Genomic DNA, 26,987 nt, shown 5'->3' with positions numbered 1-26,987 from the left:
GTTGAGTGATTGGTTTTGACTAGTTTCTCCTTCAGAGTCTTTATAAACACATATGGGTACCTTATCTGCTTATCTCCAAACAGAAACCTTTGTCTTTAGGGTAGTATTTTTTAAATGGTGAGTCCACAATTAATTTATTGGGCCCCTCACCAAAAAAGGGACAAAATACAAAGTACCAGAGGACACTGAATATAATCAATGAATTAATTTTAGCTTTTTTGTTGTTGTTGAGACAGTCTCACTCTGTCATCCAGGCTAGAGTGCAGTGGCCCGATCTTGCTTCAGTGCAAACCTCAGCCTCCCGGGTTAAAGCTATTCTCATGCCTCAGCCTCCTGAGTAGCTGGGACTACAGGCGTGCACCAACATACCTGGCTATTTTTTTTTTGGAGACAGAATCCCATTCTGTCACCAGGCTGGAGTGCAGTGTGCGATCTCGGCTCACTGCAACCTCCACCCCCCGGGTTCAAGCGATTCTCCTGCCTCAGCCTCCCAAGTAGCTGGGACTACAGGCGCGCACCACCATGCCCAGCTAATTTTTGTGTTTTTAGTAGAGACAAGCTTTCACCATGTTGGCCAGGATGGTCTCAGTCTCTTGACCTCGTGATCCGTCAGCCTCAGCCTCCCAAAGTGCTGGGATTACAGGTGTGAGCCACCGCGCCCAGCCTAATTTTGTATTTTTTAGTAGAGATGGAGTTTCGCCATGTTGGCCAGGCTGGTCTGGAACTCCTGACCTCAGGTGATCTGACCGCCTCAGCCTCCCGAAGTGTTGAGATTACAGGCATGAGCCACTGCGCCCAACCTAAATTTTAAAAAACTTAAATAAAAAAAAAAAAAGAATCCTGATTCTGGGGAGTGGGTGTGTATGTGCATAGGAAGAGGCACGATGAAGTATAAAGTCCAAGATCTTACTGTTGCATAAATTCAGCTTCCTTTGTGAAATCGTTGCGGAAAGGCTGACCCCTAATACATCTTAGCACTCCTCAATCACGCAGTGTTTACCATTTGTTCCCTCAGACTTGTCAGACAAAAGTCCAGATGCGCAGGGCAGGGTGGCTCACGCCTGTAATCCCAGCACTTTGGGAGGCCGAGGCGGGCGGATCACAAGGTCAGGAGATCGAGACCATCCTGGCTAACACGGTGAAACCCCGTCTCTACTAAAAATACAAAAAATTAGCCAGGCGTGGTGGCGGGCGCCCGTAATCCCAGCTACTCGGGAGGCTGCGCCAGGAGAATGGCGTGAACCCGGGAGGCGGAGCTTGCAGTGAGCCGAGATCGGGCCACTGCACTCCAGCCTGGGCGACAGAGAGAGACTCCGTCTCAAAAAATAAAAATAAAAAATAAAATAAAATAAAAAGTCCAGATGCTTCTCGACTTAAAGATGGGGCTACCTCAGGATAAATCCATCTGTAAGGTTGAAAAATCGTTAAGTCGACCATTGTAAGTCGAGGACCATCTGTAAGGTTGAAAAATCGTTAAGTCGACCATTGTAAGTCGAGGACCATCTGTATATGGCCTCATAATTATCAGCTGTTTATTTTCATCTACTTTGTCTCCTGAAATAAATTGCCTGAGGGCAAGGACTCTTACATTTCTTTGCAATTTTTGCTAGGTGTTCAATCACTGTTCACAATGATAACAGTAGGAAAAAGTGCGCCTTCTAGTAAGTGGACAAACAAGTTTGAGTACACTGCTCTGCCCCACTTCCTTCTTACGGGGTAACATAACAAGGCAAAGTACCTCCACAACGAGGCAAGACTAGGTCCTGTTCCTTAAGGAGCCCGCAGCCTTGTCTGTTCTGTTCGTTCCCTGGCAGATTACAGGCTGTGGAAATCCCTCTCCCTGCTCTCTAACGTGGAGTCGGCTGAGCACGACTCTCTCGCCCCAGCGCGGGAGGTCTGCGGCCTGCGGGTAGGAGGCGCTCCAGGGAACCTGGCATCGTCGGTGTGCAGGAGAGGAGCGGACCCGAGACGCAAGGAGAAGCCCTGCCTCCGGAGCCCCGCTCTTTTCCTCTTCTGGTTTTCTTCGGAAGGGGCCAGGAGACACTGGAAGGTCCGGACAGCAGGGAAGGGACGGGGTCCTTTCCAGTCCCACCCGTGTAGGGACACCTCTCCCCCTCATCCCCCGATGTACCCTCGCTGAATCCGGGATGGGAGAGACGAACCGAGTCTAGGCATCTGCGTAGCAGCGCCGGGGAGAGCGGAGAGCCCAGGGCGGAGCCCAGTCGACTCCCGGATTCCCCTGCCCCGCCCCGGCACGAGGCCCCGCCCCGGCGGCCCCGCCCCTCCTCGGGACTCGACCGGGCTGCGCTCACTGCCCAGCCGGGGCCCCGGGAGCCTCCAGGCGGAGAGGCTCCCGCCCGCCCTGAGCTGCGGCCTCCGCATGGAGGGGCCACTCAGTCCACCACCGCTGCAGGGAGGCGGAGCCGCCGCTGCTCCGGAGCCCGGAGCCCGGCAACACCCGGGACACGAGACGGCGGCGCAGCGGTACAGCGCCCGACTGCTGCAGGCCGGCTACGAGCCCGAGAGGTGACGCCCAGGGCAGAGCGCGCGGGGCGCATCCGGGGCGGGCGGCCGAGGAGGGCGCGGCGGCTCCGGGAACCCGGCGACGCTGCGGGGGAGGGGAGGGGCAGGCCCCACAAACCCTTCCCCTCTTACCGCCTCAGCCTCTAACTTCCCGAAACGCCACCCTCCCGGCTTTGGCTGGGGGATGCAAACGGGCACTGTGTGAAGGATTAGGTGCTTCGTTGCACGGGGGAGCAGAGGAGAGGGAACAGGTCGTAAAAACCTTCCCTAAAATCTTAGCCCTAGATTGGACCTCGCTACACACGCGACGACACCCCGTTCAGGTGGCTCCAACTCCTGGGGTTCAAACAGTGCTTGCTGGAGTCCTGTCCGACTTGGCTTACCCCTCCTTAGCTGTTTCCTCCTAGAACTATCTTCAGTGGTCTTACTGGCAGGTGTTGGTGTCCAGATGGATCGCCTTCGCAGGGCTAGGTGAGGACACTCTCCCCTCCTCACCATGCACTGAGATCTGATGAGGCTGCCAGTGCAGCTCACCTCAAGGTCTCTCCGAAGACGCAGGCCCCCATGCTGGGGTCTGTAGAGGAATGAGGGACACTGGAGGAAGAGTAGGGTAGTGAGCTGGGCCCCAGGGGGACCGGCTGAAAAGGAGACAGCGGCTAATCTCTGGATTGTATCGCAGCTTGAAATGCAATCCCACTGTCCTTCCGGTCCAGAGGATTTGGACTTCTTTCTCTGCCCATCTGCTGGTGTTCAGCAGCTTGGGGAGGTGACCTGGCAGCTGGGTTTGGGGGGGGTGGTCTGGGGGAATTAGCCCAGCAGCTCTGCCCAGGGGTTGGCCGCTTATGTAAGAACTTTTAACGGCTTAAGGGGCTCCTCAGCAGTGGGGCTGCTGAGTTAGGCCCCCCGTCCCGGCAGGCTGCCTCTCTAGAATTGACTCAGGCTTAGGCAACCCCCAGCCTTTCTCCTATCCTAGAAATCCAACTCCTGGGGTTCAGGCCGCAGGGTGATAGGGAGGGGCCACAGGGGCTGAAGGAGCCGGTTGGGGCTTGACAGAGGCAGTGCTTGGTTAGAGTAGGGGTTGCAAACATGTTTCAGAGCTCAGGCCGGAGCCATGTGAGTGCATCCTTTCTCCAAACTGCACTTCTGCATCAAGGGGCCATCCCTACCCCCACCCCCAACCCGACACACACCCCCAACTTGGGCTCAGGGAGCCTGTGTAAATCTGAGCCCCAGCCAGGTGGTGTAGTGAGATTCAAAACCTGCTGGCCAGACCTCCACCTGCCTTTGCCAACCTGGAGCTGTGGGAAGAGGACAGGATTCCGTGAGCAGTCCTGGGTTTGAATCCAGTGTTACTGCTCTCTGGCTTGAACTTGGACAGGCTATGCCCCCGTCCCAGCTCAACAGTGCTAATGTTATTAGCTTTTCTCCCCTTCCCCCATCTTCCCCTCAAGAGTGTTTTGAAATCTTGTTCCTTCAAACAGCCCCAGGCCTGATAGAGCCTTCAGGGTTCCCTGCCTGGACCTCAGTACCCAGCTGGGCACTGTTACCCTGTTACCCTGAGGAAGGGGCTTGGACCTGCCTTCCTATCCCCACAGCCGCTAGGTGGGGGTCTCAGGGGACAACAGCCCTTCCTCGGCTTCGGAGGCCCACTGGTTGCCTCGGTGTCTCCTCCCCATGGAGGAAGCAGCTGGGGAAGATCAGGAAGAGGGTGTATGAGAGCGGGGGTTGAGGGTGGATTAGCAGAGTCTCTGGAAAAGCACAGCCTAACCCAGGGCTGAGCCCAGCAGCTTAGAGTGATGAGGAGCCCAACACAGGTCAAAGCGGGAGGTGCGTAGGGGAGCAGGAGAGGGGAGTGGGGCCATGAAGTCTGTAATCACTGGGAAGGTGACCCTCCCCATGCCTCAGCCAGGCAGCCTAAGAAGGCTGGGGCAGATGTCACAGTCAGGTCACCTGAGATGGTCAAATCCAGCTGCTCTCCTGGGCCCCGGCTCTGGTCGAATCCTGAATAGTACTCTAGCCATTCCTGACCCATACTGTAGGGGACAGTGACCCAGAGCAGGTCCTTTAGTGACCCAGTAACCCAGAGAGACCACTGGGCCGGTCTCTGCTGTGTGCTGATCTCTGCCCTGTGCCTGCAGTTGGCATGATAGCTCTGTTCTTCTGTGGCCAGAAAGGTACCCCAGAGCAGCTCTGAATGGTCAGGCACTTTCTCTGGCTGGTCTCACTGCTCTGCTCCACATGGCCAGTGAAAGGTCCTAGTGCTGGTGCTCCTCAGGACGCTCCCCTGGTCCCCCATGTGGCCCGGGCTCCCTGCGTGAGCCCGTGAATGCTGAAGGTTCAGAGGTGCTTCCCACGCATCGCTGGCAATCTGGCCCCAGCCTCCCCTCTGCACACAGATGGAACAGTCTGTGTTTTCCTGGCAGGATCCCGGGGGGGCATCAATGGGGGAGGCTGGGCATCCCAGGGAACCTCGTGGCTTGGAGGCCAAGCCTCCCCTGGGCCTAGCTGCCATCACACTGCTGAGAGGTAAACAAACCCAGCCTCCCAGGGCCACAGCCAGCTACCATGCCAGGGAGGGGACTGTGTCCCACGCCACCTTATTCTCTTCTCCCCAAGTGAGCTGTGGGAGCCACGGGAGGACACAGGGAGGAGGCTGTGGAGTCTGGGTGGGGGGACCCACTCTTGGTCTGGGAAGAGCACTGGCAGTTCTGGTCCCATAAGAGGGAAGGATCTACCTCCTACCACCCCACCTTTCCCCATGTGAATCAATCTGTACCCAGTCACTACCCCCATGTAGAAATCTGGATCTTGCTGGGCACCCAGGGCCACCAACTTCTGCTTTGGGGATTTTTCAGAAGTTCCCTAGCCCCTGTTCTTATTTGTATGCACACTTGTCTAAGCCAGGCTTATGATCCTCCCCCATCTTCCCACCGCAGGACCCTCCCAAATAACAAACTGCTCTCTGAGGTTAAAAGACCTGGTACCAACACCATTTTCTCAGCCGGAGACAGGGCGGTGAGCCGAAGCACCGGGCCATGAATCAGAAGCAGTACCCCTCCCTCCCTTTCCGAACTGTAGATTTTGCCTCTGTCAAGGGAATGGGTACCCAATACTTGGCAATTAATAGACTGTGGAGTTAATGTGCTCATTTATGAAAAATGCTTTGTAAACTGCAGAGGGCCCCAAGGCCACCCAAAGGTCAAGGAGTGTCATTGTGAAGAATGCCCGCTCCCTAGGATGTCAGGATGGGGCATAGCGATCCAACCTCAAAGTCCTTAGTGCTGGGGAACTGAGAGCCCAGGCCGGTTTCTCAGGGCTCCGGGCCTTGATCAGGGTCCGCGGAAGAGTATTGGGGATTGGGGAATGGCAGAACCGTGTTAGAGGTGCCCTGGGGAGAAGGGCAAGGTGGATGGCCCCGGCTGGGGGAGAACTCGGGGGTGGGGGGCGGTGGGGCCTCTGCTGGGGGTCCTGGGAGGCTGGATGTGGAGCGGTGGAGGGGGCGTGTCCCGGCCTGACCCGGTCCTCTCCCCGGCGGGCCCCACACCTCCTACCAGGTCCGGGCTGGCGGGGTCGCAGCGCCGCTGCAGGCAGCTGGGGGCGTGCGCGCGGCGCGGCTGAGCCCTTTGTGCGGCGCGGGCGGAGGCGGCGGTTTCCGCGGGAGGGGCGAGAAGGGCGGGAGGGGCGGGAGGAGAGGGCGGCGCCCTGGCCCGCCCCGCCGCTGCCGCAGCCCCCGCCCCCGGCCCGCCCGGCCCGCGGCAGCAGCGTGGCCGCGGCGCGGCGTCAGCAGTAGCAGCAGCAGCGGCGGCAGCGGCGGGCGGCCGCGCGGGTGTTTATGTCGGGTCGCGGGGTCTCGCGGCAGCATGGCGGACTACCTGATCAGCGGCGGCACCGGCTACGTGCCCGAGGACGGGCTCACCGCGCAGCAGCTCTTCGCCAGCGCCGACGGCCTCACCTACAAGTAAGCGCGGGGGCTCGTACCCCTAGGTGCGCGCATCCACGCGCCGCGACCCCCGGGCCGGCCCTGCACGTGCGTGGCTCCCCCGGCGTTCCCGGCCCGGTGCGAGTGCCTGCTGTGGGCGCTGGGGGCTGGGCACGGGAAGGAAGGAGGCCCGCGCCGAGCAAACGGACGTGGCACGGCGACACCGCGGCCCTCAGAGCCCTGACCCGTTTCTGGCCAGATCCGAGCTCGGCCTGCCCCCTTCCTCCTCTCAGGGGCATGGAGGGGCCCTCGGGCGTATGGGAACTGGAGATGTGGGCGTTATGGGGAGACTTTTCCCAGCCGCTGGTCCAGGACGCCCCCTCCCAGCCTCACCACGAGGGCAGAGGGTCCCTGGAGCCAAGCTTAAGCAGCTGTTTCCGCGTGGCCCCAGGAGAGGCCCAGCCAGGTGGTTGGGGTGGCTTCTTTTCCAACTGTCTAGTCCAGCGCTTTTCCCAGTTGTGTCCCTCCCTGCCCACAGGTTGGTATTGGTGCCCCTCCCAAGGCGCGAATTATTCTGTGACTGCCACCCCTAAGCCCACCCTACATGGGGTTTTGGAGGAGGACACAGACCTACCCGTCTGCCTCTGGTTTCATTTGCCTTTTCCGTGGGCCCTGGGCCAGTTGCCCTGCCTGCTGCAGGCCTGGCACTAGCTCTGCCTCCTGGCTGCAGGACTGTGCCCCTGCCAGGAAGGAGCATCAGAAGGGGCAGAGTGGGGATGCTGGCCAGTCAAGAGCATCCCTGCCTTGTCTCCTGCCAGCCCTGTCCTGGCTTGTTAAGCACTCCTGCTTGGCCAGCAGTTTCCCTAAACACCAGGATACCCAGTCACTCCTGAGGAGTGTCTCCTCCTGCCTGCCCGTAGGCGACTGATGTATAGAATACCTAGAAAATGCTACGAGGCCCAGACTCCAGCATTTCTTTTGTGGCCTCCTTGCTCTACAGAGGAAGGGCTGCCAAAGGCTGGGAGCAACCGAAATTCTTGGTTTCTTTGGTGGTCTTTGGTGATGAGATTGAGAGCCCACCTTTGATACAGTTGTCATTGAAGTCTTCTAGGAGAACTCCCTAGGGGAACGCCTAGGAGTTTCTCTAGGCCTTAGGGCAGATTAACGACCCACTCCCCCTCCACCGTATGGCTTTTCCTTCCTGCGCTAGGGATGCCTGCTGCTTTGCTTAGCTCAGTTCAGAGTGTTCCTGAAGTGTGGGATATTTGCTTTTGGGTGTGTCTCTCAAGGCCTGCTGTGATTTTAGCAGGTTGGGGCCCCTGAGCTGTGACCCTGCACCTAGATGTACCCATGCAGGCCTGCACTTCCCTTCCGGGGTTTGCTATGAACTGTGGCCCACCCTAGTGTTGGCAGCTGCCATGCTTTGGCTGGGGCCCCAGTGTCCTGGTCCCACCTCTAGGGCCTCTTTCCTCCCCTTTCCCATCCCGGCCATTTCTGTTCTGCTCTGTCAGAACATGCCCTGCACTCAGCCCCCTGGGGTCCCTCCATGCTGTTCCGAGCCCTGTGTGACTCAGCAGTCCAGGCACGGGCGCGTGCGGCCTGTCCTGTGCTGGGTCATGTTCATGCTGTGTTGAGCGCCACAAAATTGTTCTCAGGTTTGTTCCCAGTGTTTACTTATTTTCTCTCCCCATCAAGATTGGGAAGTTTTCAAAGGCAGGCACTGTGTCTGCTGCTGTGTGTGGCGATATGGGAGCTTCTGTGTCGCTTGACAAACTCTGAGACTTGAAGGCAATGGATATTTTGGGCCTATTGCCTTGATGGCGCCCCAGCAGACCTTTCGCTGTCTTTGGCTCTAGCTCTCAGGGCTGGAGTTTGCCAGACTCTAGTGGGGTACACGAGGTGGGAACTGCCCTGATGGTGCTCCTCTAGGCTTTTCTGTACCCCCCTGCTGCCTCCTCTGGTATGGCAGGCTCTGCCCCTTTGGGGCACCCCTCCCCACTAGTAACACTCACTTCTCTGTCTTCACAGCGACTTCCTGATTCTCCCAGGATTCATAGACTTCATAGCTGATGAGGTGGTAAGTACCTCTTTCTTTGACAAGGGGAGGGGGCTGTGTGTGTGGTGGAAGAGGCTGACTTCTTGCTTAGGGGCAGGGCATGGAGAGACTTTTCTTGGGAATGGGTGGATAGGATATAGCCCTTTTTTTTTTTTTTTTTTTTTTGGAGACAGAGTCTTGCTCTGTCACCCAGGCTGGAGTGCAGTGGCATGATCTCAGCTCACTGCAGCCTCCACCTCCCAGATTCAAGTGATTCTCCTGCCTCAGCCTCCTGAGTAACTGGGATTACAGGCACGTGCCAAAACCTCCCAATAATTTTTGTATTTTTAGTGGAGAAGTGGAGATGGGGTTTCGCCATGTTGGCCAGGCTGGTCTCAAACTCCCGAGCTCAAGTGATCCGCCCGCCTCAGCCTCCCAAAATGCTGTGATTACAGGGGTGATTCCACTCAGCTGGAATGGGTGGATATAGCCTTTATTGTTGCCAGAGTAACTGGCAGAGATCAAAGGATTATACCTGATGGGGCAGAGGCAGCTATGGGAACACAGGAGTGTCCTGAGTGAGGCCTGGCCCAGGGCTGGGTGGCTGTCTGTCAGTGACAGAGCCTGTGGGCAGGTTCAGAAGAGGCCTGGGAAGGGGTGTGCTTGGGAGTGGCTGCCTTATTGTAGAGACCATAAGGACTGGATTTTGTCTGGAATGCTGAACAAGGACATGATAGAAGCCAGTAAAATTATGGAGATTTGAAAACGGTAGACAGACTTGTTCACTGATCCACAATGTACAAGAACTGGCAAGAGGGTTTAAAAGAGTTACATTTTGGATAAATACAAGGAAACGCAATGCGCTTGCTTTCCTGGAGGGGCTCATCAATGAGCCGAATCAATGAACAATTAACATATGATAAACTCAGAGAAGCCAAGGTGGGTAGTGATGATGGTGTAAGTCATTTCAAGAAAAAGTGCCATGTTTCGATGATGAATTCATATACATTAAAAAAAACATTTATTTTCTGTTGCTATTATTATTGGATTTATTCTGGTCTGATTCTCATGAAAGGCCAGAGGGCCTGAGTGTGCCTGGATCACTTACATGTGAGGGAAGTTCACATCCAGCCGGTGTGTAGCCAGAGCTGACCCAGACAGATTTTCAGGGGGAAATTTGAATGATTCTGGTTGTTTCCCTTTTGACAATAACCAGGAAGCCTACTTGGTGCAGCTGTTCAGTTTAACAAAGTTTACTGGCCAGTGTGGCTTTGTGTCAGACCCTGGGCTGGCTGCTAGGAAGGGAGGGATTGAAAAGACCCCTATCAGCTGGGCATGGTGGCTCACGCCTGTAATCCCAGCACTTTGGGAGGCTGAGGCAGGAGGATCACCTGAGGTCAGGAGTTTGAGACCAGCCTGGTCAACATGGTGAAACCCCATCTCTACTAAAAATGCAAAAATTAGCTGGGCGTTGTGGCGGGCATCTGTAATCCCAGCTACTCGGGAGGCTGAGGCAGGAGAATCACTTCAATCTGGGAGGCGGAGGTTGCAGTGAGTCAGGATTGCACCACTGTAGTCTAGCCTGGGTGACAGAATGAGACTCCATCAGAGAAAAAAAAAAAAAAAAAGACCTCTGCCTGGCCGGCAAGGGTCTCCTTGTCCTGTGGCTTCTGTCAGGAAGGCTGTAGCCCTTCTGTGGCATGATGAAAGAGAAGATGGTGTTTTCTAGATCATGGGGCCAGAGGTCTGAACCAGGGTTAGTGATGGGTTTCAGGGACTTTGAATCTAAAAAAATTACATAGCAAAGTCTGCACAAATGTCTTGGGGACTGGGATCCACTACTGTTGGCCTGACCCTCAGAGGGGTATGTGCTCTGGCCTTTCCTCCATGGGCAGGTGGCTTTTAAATGGACACTTGCAATCCCCACCACTCTGCTGAGCTCCAGACCATTCGTTGCTTGCTTTCCTGGATGCCTAAAAGACTCTTTTCCATGCCTACCCCCACCTCAGCCCTTGTCACCCAGAATGCATTCTCCACCTTGGAGCATGAGTGACCTTTTTGAAACATAAATCAGATCATTTCTCTGTCAAGACCCTCCAGTGGCTTCTCTCTGAATCGAATCTGAGCTTCTGTCCGTGGTCTTCACGGCCATACATGCTGCCCCTGCCTTCCTCCCGCCTCTCCCTTCCCTCCACTCCCCTGGCCTTCTTTTTCTTTCTTCAATGTGCCTCCGAAAGAATTGGACCCTGAGGCGGGTTTGCACTCAGTCCCTCAGCCGAGAGTGACAGCCCCTCTGACTTCTACTTAATCGGCTCCCACCGGTCACCTCCCAGGAAAGAGGCTTTCCCCAGTCACCTTGTTGCCAGTGGTCGCTTGGCCTTTTTGTTTTTCTCTGCAGCCTTCATCCTGACTGAAGTCATCTTGAGCATGTGTCCTGTGTCTGTCATCTTTCTTTCCAAGTAGAACATAAGCTCCATTAGATGAGCTGGGAACTCATCCACCTTGTTCACCGCCATGTCCCCAGGGCCTGTCCTGGTGCCGGTGCATGTAGGAGCTCAGTGAGTGAGTGTCCAGTGGGTGATAAACTCTTCACATGGGCTGTGCCTCCATCCTCAGGACCTGACCTCAGCCCTGACCCGGAAGATCACGCTGAAGACACCGCTGATCTCCTCCCCCATGGACACTGTGACAGAGGCTGACATGGCCATTGCCATGGCTGTGAGTTACGCACCTGCATGGGGACTCCAGGGCATACAGGAACTGACCATGGTGGGCTGTGCTGAGGGGCAGGGCTGAGGAGGGATGGGCCCCGGCTCTGACCACACTTCCCTTCTACATCAGCTGATGGGAGGTATTGGTTTCATTCACCACAACTGCACCCCAGAGTTCCAGGCCAACGAGGTGCGGAAGGTCAAGGCAAGTACCAGGCCTGTCCCCAGCAAGATGCCACCTGGCAGTCCCCACCTCAGAGGCCCTCCCAGCCTCCCCTGCAAGCCCTGCACTGCTACACTCGCTGCGTGTCCTTCCTCTCAGTGGAGCCTTGGGCCCGAGCCCTCATTTTCCCACTGGCTCCTCATCCCACTGAGGGTCCTGGCTTCTCTGTGGCACAGCTGCATCCTCTGTTCCCTGTGGCCAGCTTGGACATCATCCCTGGCTTTCTTCCAGCCTTTTCCTCCCCCTATCTGTGCCCGCAGAAGTTTGAACAGGGCTTCATCACGGACCCCGTGGTGCTGAGCCCCTCGCACACTGTGGGCGATGTGCTGGAGGCCAAGATGCGGCATGGCTTCTCTGGCATCCCCATCACTGAGACGGGCACCATGGGCAGCAAGCTGGTGGGCATCGTCACCTCCCGAGACATCGACTTTCTTGCTGAGAAGGACCACACCACCCTCCTCAGTGAGGTACCTGCAGGGCAGGGGAAGCCGGGCTGGGTGCAGAGAGGACGCTTACGCTGGGGCCTCAGACTGGTGCCTGTGACCAGGGACCAGAGGGAGGCCTGGCTCCTTCTCTCTCACCTGCCAACCTGCAGGCAAATGTTCCTGGCCCCACAGGTGATGACGCCAAGGATTGAACTGGTGGTGGCTCCAGCAGGTGTGACGTTGAAAGAGGCAAATGAGATCCTGCAGCGTAGCAAGAAAGGTACCAGGGAGCTAGTTGAAAACTCTCCCCCAGCCTGACTCCCTGTCCACAGTCCCGTTGTTCCTTCACAGCCTCGCAGGTTATCCCAGCAACCAGACTGGGCCCTGGGGAAGGTTCGAATAACCTCAGGCAGGCCAGAGCACAACTCCTGCTATCCTTCTCTTAGCTTAGGGAAGCTTGTCCCTAATGCAGCATCTTCACAGTATGTTTCCCAAAACTAGTTCTATGAGACGCTCATCAGAAAAAAATCCTGAGCAATAACTCCTTTCTCTGTCCCCTGTCTTGCATAAAGAATTGCACATTCACTTATTAAAGGCTCTCAGAAGTCCTGCAGTTAAATTTATTTGACACTGGAGCTGTTTCTATAATATTTACCAGCTAGAAACAACTTTAGCTTTTTTTTTTGAGACAGAGTCTCACTTTGTCACCCAGGCTGGAGTGCAGTGGCGCAATCTCAGCTCACTGCAACCTTCGCCTCCTGGGTTTAAGCAATTCTCATGCCTCAGCCTTCTGAGTAGGTAGGATTACAGGCATGTGCTACTATACCAGCTAACTTTTTTTTTTTTTTTTTTTTGTATTTTTAGTAGAGATGGGGTTTCACCATGTTGGCCAGGCTGGTTTTGAACTCCTGGCCTCAAGCGATCTGCCCTCCTCGGCCTCCCAAAGTGCTGCGATTACAGACGTGAGCCACCGTGCCCAGCCACCACTTTGGCTTCTATTTATTTATTTATTTTTGAGGTGGAGTCTTGCTCTCTCATCCAGGCAGGAGTGCAGTGGTGTGATCTTGGCTCACTGCAATCTCTGCCTCCTGGGTTCAAGCAATTCTCCTACCTCGGCCTCCCAAGTAGTTGGGACAACAGGCACACACCAACACACCCAAGTAATTTTTTTGTATTTTTAGTAGAGATGGGGTTTTACCATATTGGCCGGGCTGTTCTTGAACTCCTGGCCTCAAGTGATCCACCTGCCTCGGCCTCCCAAAGTGAGGAAGCTGTGAGCCACCACACCCGGCCAACTTTCACTTGTTAGAAAAAAAAAAGGAAAAATTAAATATTCACCAGGTCCCTGTTGGCTATACTGGGAAATGCTTCCCTGGTCCATACTGGAGGGTTCTTTGGTGTTTGTATTGGACAGGGCACATGCTTCTCCCTGCAGGACAGCATCACTCGTGGCTAGGAGATTTCGGCCACTGTGGCCCAGCAGGTGAAAGGCTGCCAGTGCTCAGAGGCTGCCCATCCCAGGCCACGGGGATGCCCATCCACAGACCCCCAGGAACCTGCTGGGCTGAGAGGTTTCTTTGCTCCCTGTTCCTTGGGAAGAGGGCTAGGTTCCTAGGGACCCACACTTCCTGGGTGGGGGGTGCTGTCACCTAGTGGCTGGCTGGAGTACTTCAGTGGAATCTCTGGAGTGGTCCGCTTTCATCTTCACCCTCCTAAACATCTCCCAAACTTCTCCCCACCAAGCCCGCTTCATTTCACCCCTGCATTCCTTGTCAGGGAAGCTGCCTATCGTCAATGATCGCGATGAGCTGGTGGCCATCATCGCCCGCACCGACCTGAAGAAGAACCGAGACTACCCTCTGGCCTCCAAGGATTCCCAGAAGCAGCTGCTCTGCGGGGCAGCTGTGGGCACCCGTGAGGATGACAAATACCGTCTGGACCTGCTCACCCAGGCGGGTGTCGACGTCATTGTCTTGGTAAGGCCCCCGCCTGAGTGGTGGGGGAGGTGGATGAGTGGTTCAGCAGGGTGGAGGTTTATGAGGACCCAGGTTCACCTGTGATTAAGCCTGTGCCTCTCCCTTGCTACTCTTCCTCTCTGCTTCTGAGTGCTCCCTGGTGTCAGAATTAGGAGGGTGGCAGCAGGATTGCCTGAGCTCAGGGGTTCAAGGTCACAGTGAGCTAGGATCGTGCCACTGCACTCCAGCCCTGGGGACAGAATGAGACCCTGTCTCAAAAAACAAACAATGGTTTGTGTTATCTGAGATACAAAGAAAGAAAACAAACAAGTTAAAATTCTCCAATGGCACAGCCATAAGAAAGAATGAAAACCTGTCCTTTGCAGCAACATGGACAGAGCTAGAAGCCATTATCCTTAGTGAACTAACTCCAAAGCAGAAAACCAAATACTGCATGCCCTCACTTATAAGTAGGAGCTAAACAGAGGGTACACATGTTCATAAAGATGGAAATAATAGACGCTGGGGACTCCAAAATGGGAGAGGGTGGGAGGGGAACGAAGGATGAAAAACTGCCTATCAGACACAGTTTTCGATATGTGGGTATTAGGTACATTTGAAGCCCAATTCTCACTAGTATGCAGTATGCCCATTTAAGCAACAAGCACGTGTACCCACTGAATCCTTAAAAAAAAAATAGACAAATTGCTGCAAGCAACAATTGCAAATCAAGACTCCCCCCCCACCCCCCAATAAAGGGAGGTGTAGAATAAGGATAAAGGCTTATTGATCCCTTGAGAGCGATCTGGACCATACATCTAGATTTATCTGTATTCTATGACTAGGAGGAAGAGGAGGGTCACTGGCACCCTCTCAACAGCTGACAACAGACTGCAAACAAACGCCTCTGAGGGCCTTCTTGGCTCATAAGTTGACCCTAATAATTTAGCTCATGTTCACTGAGAACCGCCTGTTTGCCAGGCACTGCGTCAAGACCTTATGTATATCAGCCCATTGAGGAACAATCGCCATTCCATTTTCAGATGAAGAAACAGGCTTAAAGAAGTTAAGTCATTTCATTTGGTTAGTGAGTTGATGGGAACAGGATACGGCTCCAGGCAGTGTCTCCTTGCTTTAAGGATCAGTCTGTACAACGGATAGGAAAGGCCTTATCTACTCTAAGACTGCATTAGTGGTGGTTAACCTTTCAGGGAAGCAGTCCCCTTTGAGAATTGACTGAAAGTTGTCAAGTGAATTTCCAGAAAAAAAAAAAAAAAAATCAGAAGGAAAGAGCATTTTCATAACAGTTTTCACAGGATTTGAGGGGTTCATCCACTCAGGCTCTCCCTCCTGCCTTGAGAATCCTCAGCTGTCTAAGCCCAAGCTCTTCCGTCCTTTCTCACAGGACTCGTCCCAAGGGAATTCGGTGTATCAGATCGCCATGGTGCATTACATCAAACAGAAGTACCCCCACCTCCAGGTGATTGGGGGGAACGGTGAGTGCGGGGTCGCCTCCCACCCGCCTGCTCCTGCCCCTCCACTGAGTAACCCTTTTCTGTCCTTCAGCATTCCTAGGTGATGGTATGGCTCCTGGCATGGGTGGCAGGGAGCATGATGGGCTTTGGTCACTGTAGGGGGGTTGGGGGTGCTAGACTGGGGTCCCAAGAGGCTGTTGGGCAGGCAGGGGCATCCCATCCTCACATTGTTCCTCTGCCCCATCCCCACCCCCAGTGGTGACAGCAGCCCAGGCCAAGAACCTGATTGATGCTGGTGTGGACGGGCTGCGCGTGGGCATGGGCTGTGGCTCCATCTGCATCACCCAGGAAGGTGGGTGTCAGGAGGTGAGCGAGTGCCCGCTGGCCCGGGGCCTCGCCTTTGTTCCCCAGATACATATCAAGTAGTCTCTCTGCCAGGCCCTGTTCTGCCATGGTGGGCTCCGGGGTGACCCAGGCACGGGCCCCACCCCGTCGGGCCCACTGACTTAGGGGAAGGCAGGTGTAAGCAGGGTGCGAGAGCTCCAGCCTGCTTCTCAGAGTGCGGTCAAGTGGGCTCCGCCTGGGGCTTGGGGCTTGGGGCCTGGGGCTGGTGTGACTGTCCAAGGGGCTTGTTGGAACCTCAGGGTTTGGATTTGATTTGTGACAAGGCAGATATTTAAGAGACAGAGACAACATGTCCCTGAACATATAAGGATATGTTATACACCTGCTTCACCATGTGGTTGGGTGTGGGGGAGTTCCACCCAATTACAAAGCCCTTTTGCAGGGTGGGTTCCTGAACATGAAGTGGGAAGGGGGGAGCCTGACATGCGTCCCGCATGTGGTTATTGAGCTGCTCCCTGGAGGCTGGTATCTGACTTGTAGGGTGGCTTCCTGGAAGACTTGGGTCCTCACTTGGCCTGAGGAGATGTACCCAGCCCCTCCCATGAGGGCAATTTCTCCAAAACACTGAGTGATGCATTTAGCGTTTCCTGCCCCAAACAGCTCTCCCTTTTGGTCCTCAGAGCCTCTGCTATTTAGGTTTGTGCCCTTCGCCTTAGCTGGCCACCATGGTGAAATAAGGGCCCTCTCTCACCCACTTAATATTCATTGGGCACCTACTTGTCTCAGGCACTGTTCAAAGCTTTGAGGTAGAGTAGGGACAAAACAACTGAGAGGCGCCATCTCTGGTTTATCCAGCTTTGCATCCATCCCTAGACAGGTGTGGTTCCTTATAGTCCCCACCTAAAACCTAACACTGAAGGACCTTGGACACTTAGACTTGAAGAAATGCAAATCAGTATCCCGAAGGGGACCATAGTACCTAACCCTGCTAACGGTTTTTGCAAATGAAAGCCTTGAAGGGGAACTTGTGCCTTGAGAGCAGGTGAGCCTGGGGCCACCTGTCTGGGGGCATTGGGCTCTGAAGTCCACTTCTAGTTCCCCCATCAGAATCCCCTGTCATGCTCTTAGGGGTGGGGTGGCCCAGATCCCTGGAGTGACACTCATCCTGGTGGTATTTGCCAGCACCTATGTTATGCCTCAGACACACCATCCAGCTGTGTCCCTTTTCCTGAGTAGAGGCAGTGCACAGGAGGAAGAGCTGGGCTGGCCCCGCGCCAGGCCCCGGAGTTGCTGTTGACTCTTCTCTGCCTTGTGCACCCCACCCTCCCCCAGTGATGGCCTGTGGTCGGCCCCAGGGCACTGCTGTGTACAAGGTGGCTGAGTATGCCCGGCGCTTTGGTGTGCCCATCATAGCCGATGGCGGCATCCAGACCGTGGGCCACGTGGTCAAGGCCCTGGCCCTTGGAGCCTCCACAGGTGAGGGTAAAATGTGCTGGGGATTGGGCAGGTGAGGGCTGGAAGCTGGAGGCGGGGGGCACTAGTGGGCTGGAGGCACTAATCCCTTGCCCACTGTAGTGATGATGGGTTCCCTGCTGGCCGCCACTACGGAGGCCCCTGGCGAGTACTTCTTCTCAGACGGGGTGCGGCTCAAGAAGTACCGGGGCATGGGCTCACTGGATGCCATGGAGAAGAGCAGCAGCAGCCAGAAACGATACTTCAGGTTCCCTGACCCTGGGCCCCACCTGGGCAGATCAGCCCACAACCCTTCAGGGCCCGCCCATGCCACCGACTTCCCCAGATGGCAGCCAGTCCCCATATGGTGGTTCTGGAAACTGAGGCACAGGGCATAAGTAGCAGACACAGGATCTGTCCCTGGGCCACCTGACTCAGAGCCCAGCGAGGGGCGGCCTGGGGGACCTTCCTGGGCAGTATCCCGTTTTTGCCCTTAAGAGGTGGGGTGGGGTCCTCTGAGCTTCAGGCTGCTGGGCTCAGTCTTCCACCCTCCACGCAGTGAGGGGGATAAAGTGAAGATCGCGCAGGGTGTCTCGGGCTCCATCCAGGACAAAGGATCCATTCAGAAGTTCGTGCCCTACCTCATAGCGGGCATCCAACACGGCTGCCAGGATATAGGGGCCCGCAGCCTGTCTGTCCTTCGGTGAGTGCTAAGACTGGGGGCGGCTCCTGCTTCCTTTCTCTCGCTCTTCTCCACCCTTGGTGGCCCTGACCTGCTCTGCTTACCTTCCTCCTAGGTCCATGATGTACTCAGGAGAGCTCAAGTTTGAGAAGCGGACCATGTCGGCCCAGATCGAGGGTGGCGTCCATGGCCTGCACTCGTAAGTGTGGTGGCCTCCTTGCTGTCACTTGCAGGTAGTGGGTTGGGCAGGTGGGGCCAGGGTTCTGAGGCCAAGCTGAGGTTCCAGGGACCCCATGGACCACCTGCAGCAGGGACAGATGCTGCTGCAGGATGGCCCCTCACCCTCTCTTCCAGGGCCCAGCCCTCCTGTTCCTTGTCCTTTAGTCCCCATGCAAGCAGGCCCTCCCCTCGGGCCTCTCCCGAGCAGGGCACAGGAGGTGTGGCCACTCACTGCACCTGGATTCCCAGCCCTTGCTTGCTCAGGAAGCTTGGTGGCTGGTGGCAGGGGCTGTGGTGGCACCAGGCAGCAGATGCGGGTGTGACCCCTCTGGCGGGGACAAGGGCAGAGAGACGGATGCCAGGGCCAGTGCTGGGGCAACCGTGGGCGGGGGCAGTGCTCGTTGGCAGCAGTAGTTGCAGGCATGTGCCCCACCCTGGTCAGGAGCCCTGTCCCCAGGCATCAGCGGGCGTCTAACCTGTGTCTCTTTCCGCCCCACCCTTCCGTAGCTATACCTTTCTGCCGTGTAAGTAACCGCGCTGCCCGGGCCAAGCGTAGAGTAGAGCAGGGGCAGTCTGGGTGGGACCTGGGCTGGAGGTGGGGGTGGGTATTGGGTGGGGGTAGGAGGGTGCTGGGGTATAACCATGAGATGTGGACCCTGGGTTTGGGCCCCCCGGCCCCCTAACTACAACACCATGATGGAGGAAACCAGCAGTGTCCCCTCATCCAGCTGAAACACATATCCCTTTCTGGCTGCAGAGAGAGGCCCGTGACCTCAGGTCTAAGGCTGCCCCATCTTAGACTGGACCCAGTGACCACAAGCAGCCTAGCCACTGTGCCTGCAGGGCTGGGGCTGGGGCTGGGTGTGGACACGGGCAGCAGAGGTTCAGCTCCAGGTTGGAGTTTGCTCCATGAGGATGGGCCATGCCTGCCTGAGCTGTCCCTCCACCCTGGGCACTGAGGACAGTCCACTCAGATGGCGATGGCCCAAAGGAGCATGGCCATCTCTGGACCCAGCATGGTTCTTCAGGGAACGCTGGCCTGGGGGAGGACAGAGGCCTAGGGCCTGCTCTAGGCCCTCCTCCTGCCCCCTACGGCTGAGATCTCAGGGCTCCTCAGCTCTCTGTTCTCTCCTGCATCTAGGGGCCCTGGGGAAAGGGTTTTGGGAGGGAGCAGGGTCCACACACCCAACTCTTGTTCCCCCTCTTGCCTTGTCCCCACAGTTACGAGAAGCGGCTGTACTGAGGACAGCGGTGGAGGCCGAAGTGGTGGAGGGGATGCACCCCAGTGTCCACTTTCGGGCATAGCCTCCCTCCATAACTGAGTGGTCCACAGATTTGCACTACGGGTTCCCCAGCTCCTTTCCAGGGAGAGAGGAGGGGAAGTCCTGAGGGGACTGCTGCCCCCCCCCACTCGGCATTCCCTGCAGAGTCAGGACTGCTCCCTGGGCCAGGCTGCCCTGGGAGCCCCCCCGAGCCCAGCCAGCCAGGCTCTCAGGCCCTGCGCCTGCCTCAGGTCTTTCTTGCTGCAGCCTGCTCCAGCCTGGCCCCCACCCCAGGGGCAGGCAGCCCCTCCTGGCTTCTCCTGTAGGGCACCTCCCTGTCCCTAGCCCCCCAGGAAATGGTGCTCTCCTGGCCCTGCCTCTGGCCCTTCCCGGGCCGCTGCCCCTCAGCCATGTGGCACTTCTGAGCTCCTGACCTAGGCCAAGGGGAGGTCTCTGCCCCCTTCCCCGGCCCTGGGCTACCCTTGGGTCCTGCTCCTCAGGCCACTCCCCTGTCCCTGGCCCTGGGGAGGAGGCTGCCCTGGTCATGGCCGCCTGCCTGTCATTCCTGACTCACCACCGTCCCCAGGTGAACCATTCCTCCCTTCTCCTCAGCTGCAGTTGAAGGCTTTAACTTTGCACACTTGGGATCACAGTTGCGTCATTGTGTATTAAATACTCGGAATAAATCAAGCAGGTCTCAACGCCTCCACCATCCTGTCTGTATGCCCTGTCCATTGGGTGGCTGGAGCCCCATCAGAGTTGGGCTGGGGGGGTATGGCACCAGGCCCTGCCTCCCCAGGAAGGTTTGAGGGTGTTGCGGTACTGGGGGTGGGGTGGGGGTGTGCTGGTGCAGGTGGGCCCCAAGTCAGGAGGTCTCCCAGGCTTCACCTACTGCAAGCTGTTCAGCAACTCAGGCAGCATTGTTGAGGGATCATCACGGCTGTAGAATTCCAGCATCGGGGCCTCACACCCAGCTGCTGGAAAACACCCTCCACAGCCTCATCATGCCACATGGTGCAGCCAGGCCACGGGTAGAAGTACAGCATGGCCAGGGCCTGTGGTCTCATCTGCCGAAACACACCTGTAGGTACAAAGCAGAGTGGGTCAGCTCCCACTGTTCGTTTGTGGCTCAGGACCTGCCTCCCAGCCTCAACCCCAGCTGGTGGAGACAGTACTGTCACATGGGCTGCTGAATACCCCTAGAGTTGAGGGGTTTTGGAACATTCACATTGCCTTCCTGTGCCTCTGTTGTTGGGCAGTGGGCACAAAGCTGTCCATCGAAGGTACAGATACCACTCAAGTGGGCAGAGACAGGGAAGATGGCCAGGGGATGCTCTGGTGGCGGGAATGAGCAGACCAAGAAGATCTGGATATACTCCTATGGCTAAGGGAGGGGCCCCTCAGCTCCCTGCTGCCATGCCATGCTAATACCTGCCCTCTCCCAAGCCCTTTCTGCCAAAGAGCTACTTGCTCAGGGGCCAGCCTTTCACTGCATCATTTTTTAGCTTTGTGCTTCTAGGGACAAAAAGGAAAGAGCTGGACAGCAGGACTATCAGGTGGGCTCAGAGTTGGTTCAACATCTGCTCCAGGAGTTCTTGCAAAGTGAATGGGGTCATTGAAAGTCCTGGGAGGCCTTGTGCCCTGGAGTCTGGCCTTGATGAGCACCTGAGTCAGAGGTGACCCAGCGGGGAGGGAGGACAATGCCCAGGTCCCAGGGGATGGTTGAAGATGAGAGGGGATGGATCAAAACATGGTTTCATGGTTTGTCTTGTGCATTGGTTTACAAAGGCCATGCAGGAAGCAGCTTGACCAGCCGTTGAGATGGGAAAGATCTAAGGGTTTTCAGATAAATGCCAAGTCACTCTGAATCAAGAGCGTGAGTGGTTCAAAGGGAGAAGTTCCTTTGAAAACTAGTTCAAAACTAGGTTTTGAACTAAACCTAGTAGCTTAATAGAGCTGACCAATAGGATGAATTACCTTGTAAATCAGTGATCTCCCCCTTAAGGTATGGTAGCATTAGTATGGCCCTTCTAGAGGAGGTGTTAGCACAGTGGCCCTGCAATTTTGGTGCATGTCAGAATCACCTGGAGAGCTAATAACAAGTCCTAGGCTTGCCATAGTAGGATGGGGTCTGAGCCTCTGGGTTGCTACTCAGCCCCTCAATTCTGATACGTTCTAAAGTTAGAGAATTACTGTTTTGTTTTTTTTTTTTTTTTGAGATAGAATCTCCCTCAGTCACCCAGGCTGGAGTGCAGTGGCACAATCTAGGTTCGTTGCAACCTTCACCTCCTGGGTTCAAGTGATTGTCCTGCCTCAGCCTCCCAAGTAGCTGAGACTACAGGTGCCCACCACCATGCCCAGCTAATTTTTGTATTTTTAGTGGAGATAGGGTTTCACCATATTGGCCAGGTTGGTCTTGAACTCCTGACCTCAGGTGATCCGCCCGCCTTGGCCTCCCAAAGTGCTGGGATTACAGGCATGAGTAAATGAGTCTTATTGTGTCCTGTGGGCCCTCCCCTTGCCTGGGTGATAAACGCATGTTAAGTCTGGACCCAGGCAACACACTTACTGTGGGTTGCAAATTCAGCCACAGTGCAGGAGGTGTAAGTGGGACAAAGGGAGAGACTCTGGGTAGGAAGGCCACAGCAGGTGGATATTTAGAGGCAGCCCAGAGCCACATTTGGGAGAAATGCAGATCAGAGATGCCTTGGTCAGCAGTACTACCTGCCCCTCTGAGGTCCAGCCAGGTCTGTGCAGCACAGGTGCCCCCTCACCCCTCTGGCACACACCCAGCACCATGTAGTCCAGGCTGCTCACCACCAGGTTGTCGAAGATGTGGCCCCACAGGCACTGAACCATGCTGCTGTGGTGCCCCAGGTTCCAGCTCGTGGGCAGCGGCATCTGCGCAAAAGTGTAACCACCCAGGGAGAGGGTGCACTGCCAGCGTGCAACCAGCCAGTGCCCCAGTGTCCCTGCAGCAACATCAGCATTCAGGCAGCCCGCACCAGGCTCAGTGCACTCTCCCAGCCAGTGCGTCAAAGCTGCAGGCCAGGTGGAGCTGCAGGGACTTAGCCTAGGCAGCTGGCCTCGCCCCCAGCCAGGGCAGGAACAGAAGCAGCAGGTAGAGCCAGGGGACTGGGAGGCCTGGGCTTCAGTGCAGGTGTGTGGAGCAGGAGAGTCAAGTTGCCCTCACAGGGGGTAGCATTGGGGCCATCTCTGGTGCCCCCTGGGGGACCAAGAGGAGGAGTGGGTTGCCCTCACCTCTGGCCTCACTGTCTCCCAGGTTCCAAGGACTGAGAACAGGGCCCTCAGATGGCATGACCCAATCATTCGGGGGGACTGGACTAGCCCTCTGAGGCTCCTTTCAGCTTCTGTGGCTCCAGTGCCAGTTAGGAAGTGGGCAGTCAGCACGGAGGGGAGGCAGGGGCAGTGCCCCAGCTGTGAGGCACTCAGCTCCCCTCAGTCTCTCCCTCCACCCCTCTCCTCACATCTGGAGTCAGGGCTGGAGAGGAAGGACCCAGCCATTGGGGCGTGGTGGGTTGGGGGAGGTAGCTCCTCCCTCTCCCCTTCCTTGGAGCTTTTTATTCTTTCAGGATCCCTTCTGGCTTGTAAGGGTCACATTCCAACCTCAGCCTCTCTGACCCCACTATAGCCTGACACTCAGACTCAGCTAATCAGGAGGTTGGGGGGCCAACCCTGCCCACCTCACCTTACCCCTGAAGCCCTCCTGCCTCCTGCTGAGGAGAGTTTGGAGGCAGGGAACCTGGGCAGAGGGCAGCGGCCAGGTTGGAGCCTCCAGACACATGCAGCCTCTTCTAGGCCAGAGCACCCAGCCCCACCTATCACACCTATTGTCCTCAGGGCAGGGCTTCTCACCTGCAGGGTGCAGGCATCATCATCGCCAGCCTCCTCCTTGCTTACCCTTCTGGCTCAGCTCAGGAGGGAAAACAGGTGGGGTCAGGGACCCAGGAGACCTGGTCCCCAGCCTCCTGCTCCACCTGCTCTTAAGCCCATTGACCACATCATCTTCTGGGCTGAGGGCCAGGGTGTCAGCTTCCAAGTCAACTTTGCCCCCCATCCCCACCCCAGCCCAGCTAGAATTGGAGCGGGGACATCTGGATAGCAAGATGTGGTATTAGCCTGGGACAGGTAAAGAGCAGCCTTTTGCTCACTCTGTGCCTCAGTTTCTCTACTTGTGATCCTAAAAGGGAAAGAGGCACACCCCCACCCCCAGGCATCCCAACCTCAGATATTTCACTTCCCCCTTCACCTTTCAGGGCAGGCAGATCTCAGGGTGGCCAGCCCAGGGTCTGCCTTGGGCAGGTATTGAACTCAGGAATCCTGGTCTCATAGCAGGCACCTTTCTGCTTCTCCCTCTTCCGCCAGTGGGCAGGACGATCTGAGGCTCCAAGGGTTTCACCTGGCAACTGTCAGGTGGGTCAGAAGGTTCTCCCAGAGAAGAAAAGGGGACTCGGGTCTAGGAGCAGTGGGAGTTGAGCGGTTCCCCAGGAGGGGATGTTGCATCAGGACCTTGCGGTGACCGACATGTCCACTCTCCTACCTCAACTTTAACCTCTTCATTTCCATGGCTCCCTCCCTCTGGAAAGGCAGATCGTGGGAGACAAAGTTTCCAAGTGGATGCAAGCCTCAGGAAAGCAATTAGGGGAGAGACTTTCTTGGACCTCAGGCTACCAGGAGTCCTGCTTCCCTGTCCTCTTTCCTTCTGTGTAGAGAAGGACATCGCTCCCACCCTCCACAGTACTTCAACTCCTTCCCATGCCTCTAATCTCGGGGAAAGTCTGGCGGCAAAAGGAGCAAAGAGCTTTTATGTGGAGATGTGGTGGGGGAGAATGGGCAGGGGAAGAGGAGTATTCCCTGCTCCAGGCTGTGGGACTCCGGGTCTGGGAGCTTCAGAAGCAGTGTGGTACTGTGTCCGGCAGATGGCGCCAAGACCCATCGACCGGTGGGACCCCAGGGAACCTGGAGTGGGGCAGTTTCCTAGGCAACAAGCAGCCCTTCTTTTCAAACCCCGGCCCTTGGCAACCATTCCCTGGTTGCCTGCATCCGTAGCAAAATTTGGCTTCCGAAGGACAGGCGGGGCTTGGGGGCAAACTAATCTCATCTCCCAGAAAGGAAAGAGGCTGGCTAGGTGGGGAGAGGAGTCTAAAAGACCTGTTTTCTGCCGCCGTTCATTACTATGCTGTACAGGGTGCATCTTATCCTCAGCAACCCTATAGCAGTAATGCCTGTTCCTTTATGATGAATGGGACAACGAGACTCAGGGAGAGAAAGTGACTTGCCCGAATCGCCAGCGGGTAGGGCCTGGGCCTGCCTGGATGTCCTTGGGTCCATTCCATTCTTTCTCCCAGCAGCTGTGAAGTGTCCAAGCCCTGTGAAGGCGCTGGTGGAGAGGCTTGTGAGGAAGCCAGGAGCTACAGGAGTGGCTGGAGAGAGGCGAGAATGAATCCAGCCCCTTCCAGCTGAGCTCTTTCCTTGCTTGGCCTGGTAGGGGGAGACCCCTCTGGCTCAGGGTCTCCCCTGACCTCGTGGTGGGGCCTTCTCCTGGCAAAGGACCACAGAGGGACAGGGAATAGCAGTTCAGACTGTGGAGGTCATATGGCCCCTCTGCGGTTTCAGGACAGGGGAGCTTGCCAAGGAGGACACAAAGCTGGAATCCATGACTACCTGGGGAGAGGAGATGCAGGAAAGGATTCCATTCCAGGGACTGTGTAGAGGAGAAAACTGACTTCAAGTAGGTCAAGGGACAGATTTGGAGGATTCAAATCCAGTTCAATTACCTACTCTCTGCTCCTTTGAGCTCTCCTCTCCCTGCCTACTCCACATCTCACACTGACCATAACCAATGCTGAATTTCGGACTCCCTGTAGTAGTCTGGGTTCTCCAGAGAAACAGAACCAATCATACAATATTTTTCTAAAAAGAAAAATGTGTGTGTTTGTGGAGAGACAGAGAGAGAGAGACAGACTATTATAAAGAATTGGCTCACATCATCGTGGAGGCTGACAAGTCCCAAGACCTGCAGTTGCCAAGCTGGAGACCCAGGAGAGCCAATGGTGTAGTTCCAGTTCGAGTCCAAAGGCCTGAGAACCAGGAGAGCTGATGGTGTAAGTCCAGAGTCCAAAGGCAGGAGAAGACTGATGTCCCGGCTCGAAGACAGGCAGAGAGAGCAGATTTTCTCTTACTCAGCCTTTTTTGTTCTATTCAAGCCTTCAATGGATTGGATGAGGGCCACCCACATTGGGGAGGGGTGGCTGCTTTATTCAATCAGCTGATTCAAATGTAAATCTCATCCAGAAACACCCTCCCAGACACACTCAGAAATATATTTAAACAAATACCTGGGCACTCTGTGGGCCAGTCAAGTTGACACATATAATTAACATCACACTCCCTGCCACCCTCCCAGACCTGGTCCTCCTTAAATTTACCCTACCTTAAAAACTAGCAAATTCATTCCTCTGGTTGCTCAGATAAACAAGACAAAACAAAACAAAACAAAAACCCTTGGAGTAATTCTTGACTCCACTTTCTCTCACTATTTATTTACTTATTTAAGAGACAGGGTCTTGCTCTGTCTCCCAGGCTGGAGGGTAGTGGCGCAATCATAGCTCACTGCAGCCTTGACCTCCCAGGCTTAAGCAATCCTCCTACCTCAGCCTCCTGAGTAGCTGGGACTACAGACATGCACTGCCACTCCTAGCTAATTTTTTATTTTTGTAGAGACGGAGTCTCACTTTGTTGCCCAGGCTAGTCTTGAACTCCTGACCTCAAGTGATCCTCCCACTTAGGCCTCCCAAAGTGCTGGGATTACAGGCATGAGCCATCATGCTTGGCACACACTTCATATTTAATCCATCGGCAAATCCCGTTAGCACTGACTTCAGTCTGACCACTTCCTCCAGTCTCTTCTGCAACAATGCTGCTCCAACCATCACCATCTTCCACCTGGGTTACTGCAAAGGGCTCCAATTTTCCTAGCCCCCACTGTTGCCTCCTTCCAGAATTTTCTCAATACACAGCAGCCAAGGTGATTCTTCTAAAATGTAAGTGAGAGCAGGTCGTTCCTCTGCTTAAAACACTCCACTGGTTTCCCTGGGGTTAAAGTAGAAGTCAGTCTTTGCTGGGGCCTACAGGTGCTTCCTGATCAGGCCTCCGCTGTCTCCGGCTTTCTCTTGCTTGTCCCCTACCCATACTGTCCTGGTCATGCTGGCCTCCTTGCTGTCCTCCAATGCCAGTGCCCTCCTCTTCACCCCAGGCCCCGTGGCTCACTCCCTCACTTTCTTTGGGTCTCTGCTCAAGGGCATTATATTAGACCTTCCCTGAACCCCCTTGCCACCCCCGACACACTCTCACTCTCTGACCCCATCCCTGCCCCTCCTGCTTCGTTTTTATCCATAACACAACACAAACATACTCTCTCTTTGTATGCATAGAGCCTGGCCTGTGCGGCGTGTGGCGCCTGCCTATAATCCCAGCACTTTAAGAAGCCAAAGCAGGAGGATGGCTTGAGCCCAGGAGTTCGAGACCAGCCTGGGCAACACAGTGAGACTCTGTCTCTACAAAAAAAAAAAAAAAAAAAAAAAAAAAATTGGGAGGTATGGTGATGCCAGCCACTCAGGAGGCTGAGGCAAGAGAATCCCTTGCGCTTAGGCGTTCAAGACTGCAGTGAGCTCTGATTGTGCCTCTGCAGCCTGGGCAATAGAGCCAGACCCTGACTCTAAAACATAAATAAATATATGC

The 26,987-nt window shown here is 55.7% G+C and overlaps 1 protein-coding gene and 1 long non-coding RNA gene across 4 annotated transcripts; one reads left to right on the top strand and one right to left on the bottom strand.

Annotated features, from left to right (window-relative positions):
* Window positions 1-1,912: 1,912 nt before the first annotated feature.
* IMPDH1 (inosine monophosphate dehydrogenase 1) lies at window positions 1,913-19,935 on the top strand. 3 transcript variants are annotated; one of them, XM_054495126.2, is made up of 16 exons: window positions 2,262-2,526; window positions 2,803-2,994; window positions 6,383-6,481; window positions 8,471-8,519; window positions 11,094-11,195; window positions 11,319-11,393; window positions 11,672-11,878; window positions 12,029-12,116; window positions 13,613-13,812; window positions 15,197-15,287; window positions 15,523-15,618; window positions 16,944-17,087; window positions 17,187-17,331; window positions 17,623-17,766; window positions 17,861-17,944; window positions 19,186-19,935. In XM_054495126.2, the coding sequence occupies exons 1-16, from the start codon at window positions 2,381-2,383 to the stop codon at window positions 19,205-19,207; spliced, it is 1,884 nt and encodes a 627-aa protein (XP_054351101.1). In that variant the 5' UTR covers window positions 2,262-2,380; the 3' UTR covers window positions 19,208-19,935. The 3 variants fall into 3 exon arrangements, with proteins under 3 accessions (XP_054351105.1, XP_054351101.1, XP_054351107.1); XM_054495130.2 differs by lacking the exon at window positions 2,803-2,994 and having other exon boundaries at window positions 1,913-2,526; XM_054495132.2 differs by lacking the exons at window positions 2,803-2,994; window positions 6,383-6,481 and having other exon boundaries at window positions 2,272-2,526.
* Window positions 19,868-25,359, bottom strand: LOC129040502 (uncharacterized). Its single transcript, XR_008503656.1, has 2 exons — window positions 25,234-25,359; window positions 19,868-20,307 (listed from the first exon to the last, which is right to left on the bottom strand). It is a non-coding gene; the product is annotated as an uncharacterized LOC129040502 (long non-coding RNA).
* Window positions 25,360-26,987: the final 1,628 nt, after the last annotated feature.

The sequence above is a fragment of the Pongo pygmaeus genome, chromosome 6 (genome assembly GCF_028885625.2).
Source record: "Pongo pygmaeus isolate AG05252 chromosome 6, NHGRI_mPonPyg2-v2.0_pri, whole genome shotgun sequence".
Lineage (NCBI taxonomy): Eukaryota > Metazoa > Chordata > Mammalia > Primates > Hominidae > Pongo > Pongo pygmaeus.
This window is presented reverse-complemented; position numbering and strand designations above follow the sequence as displayed.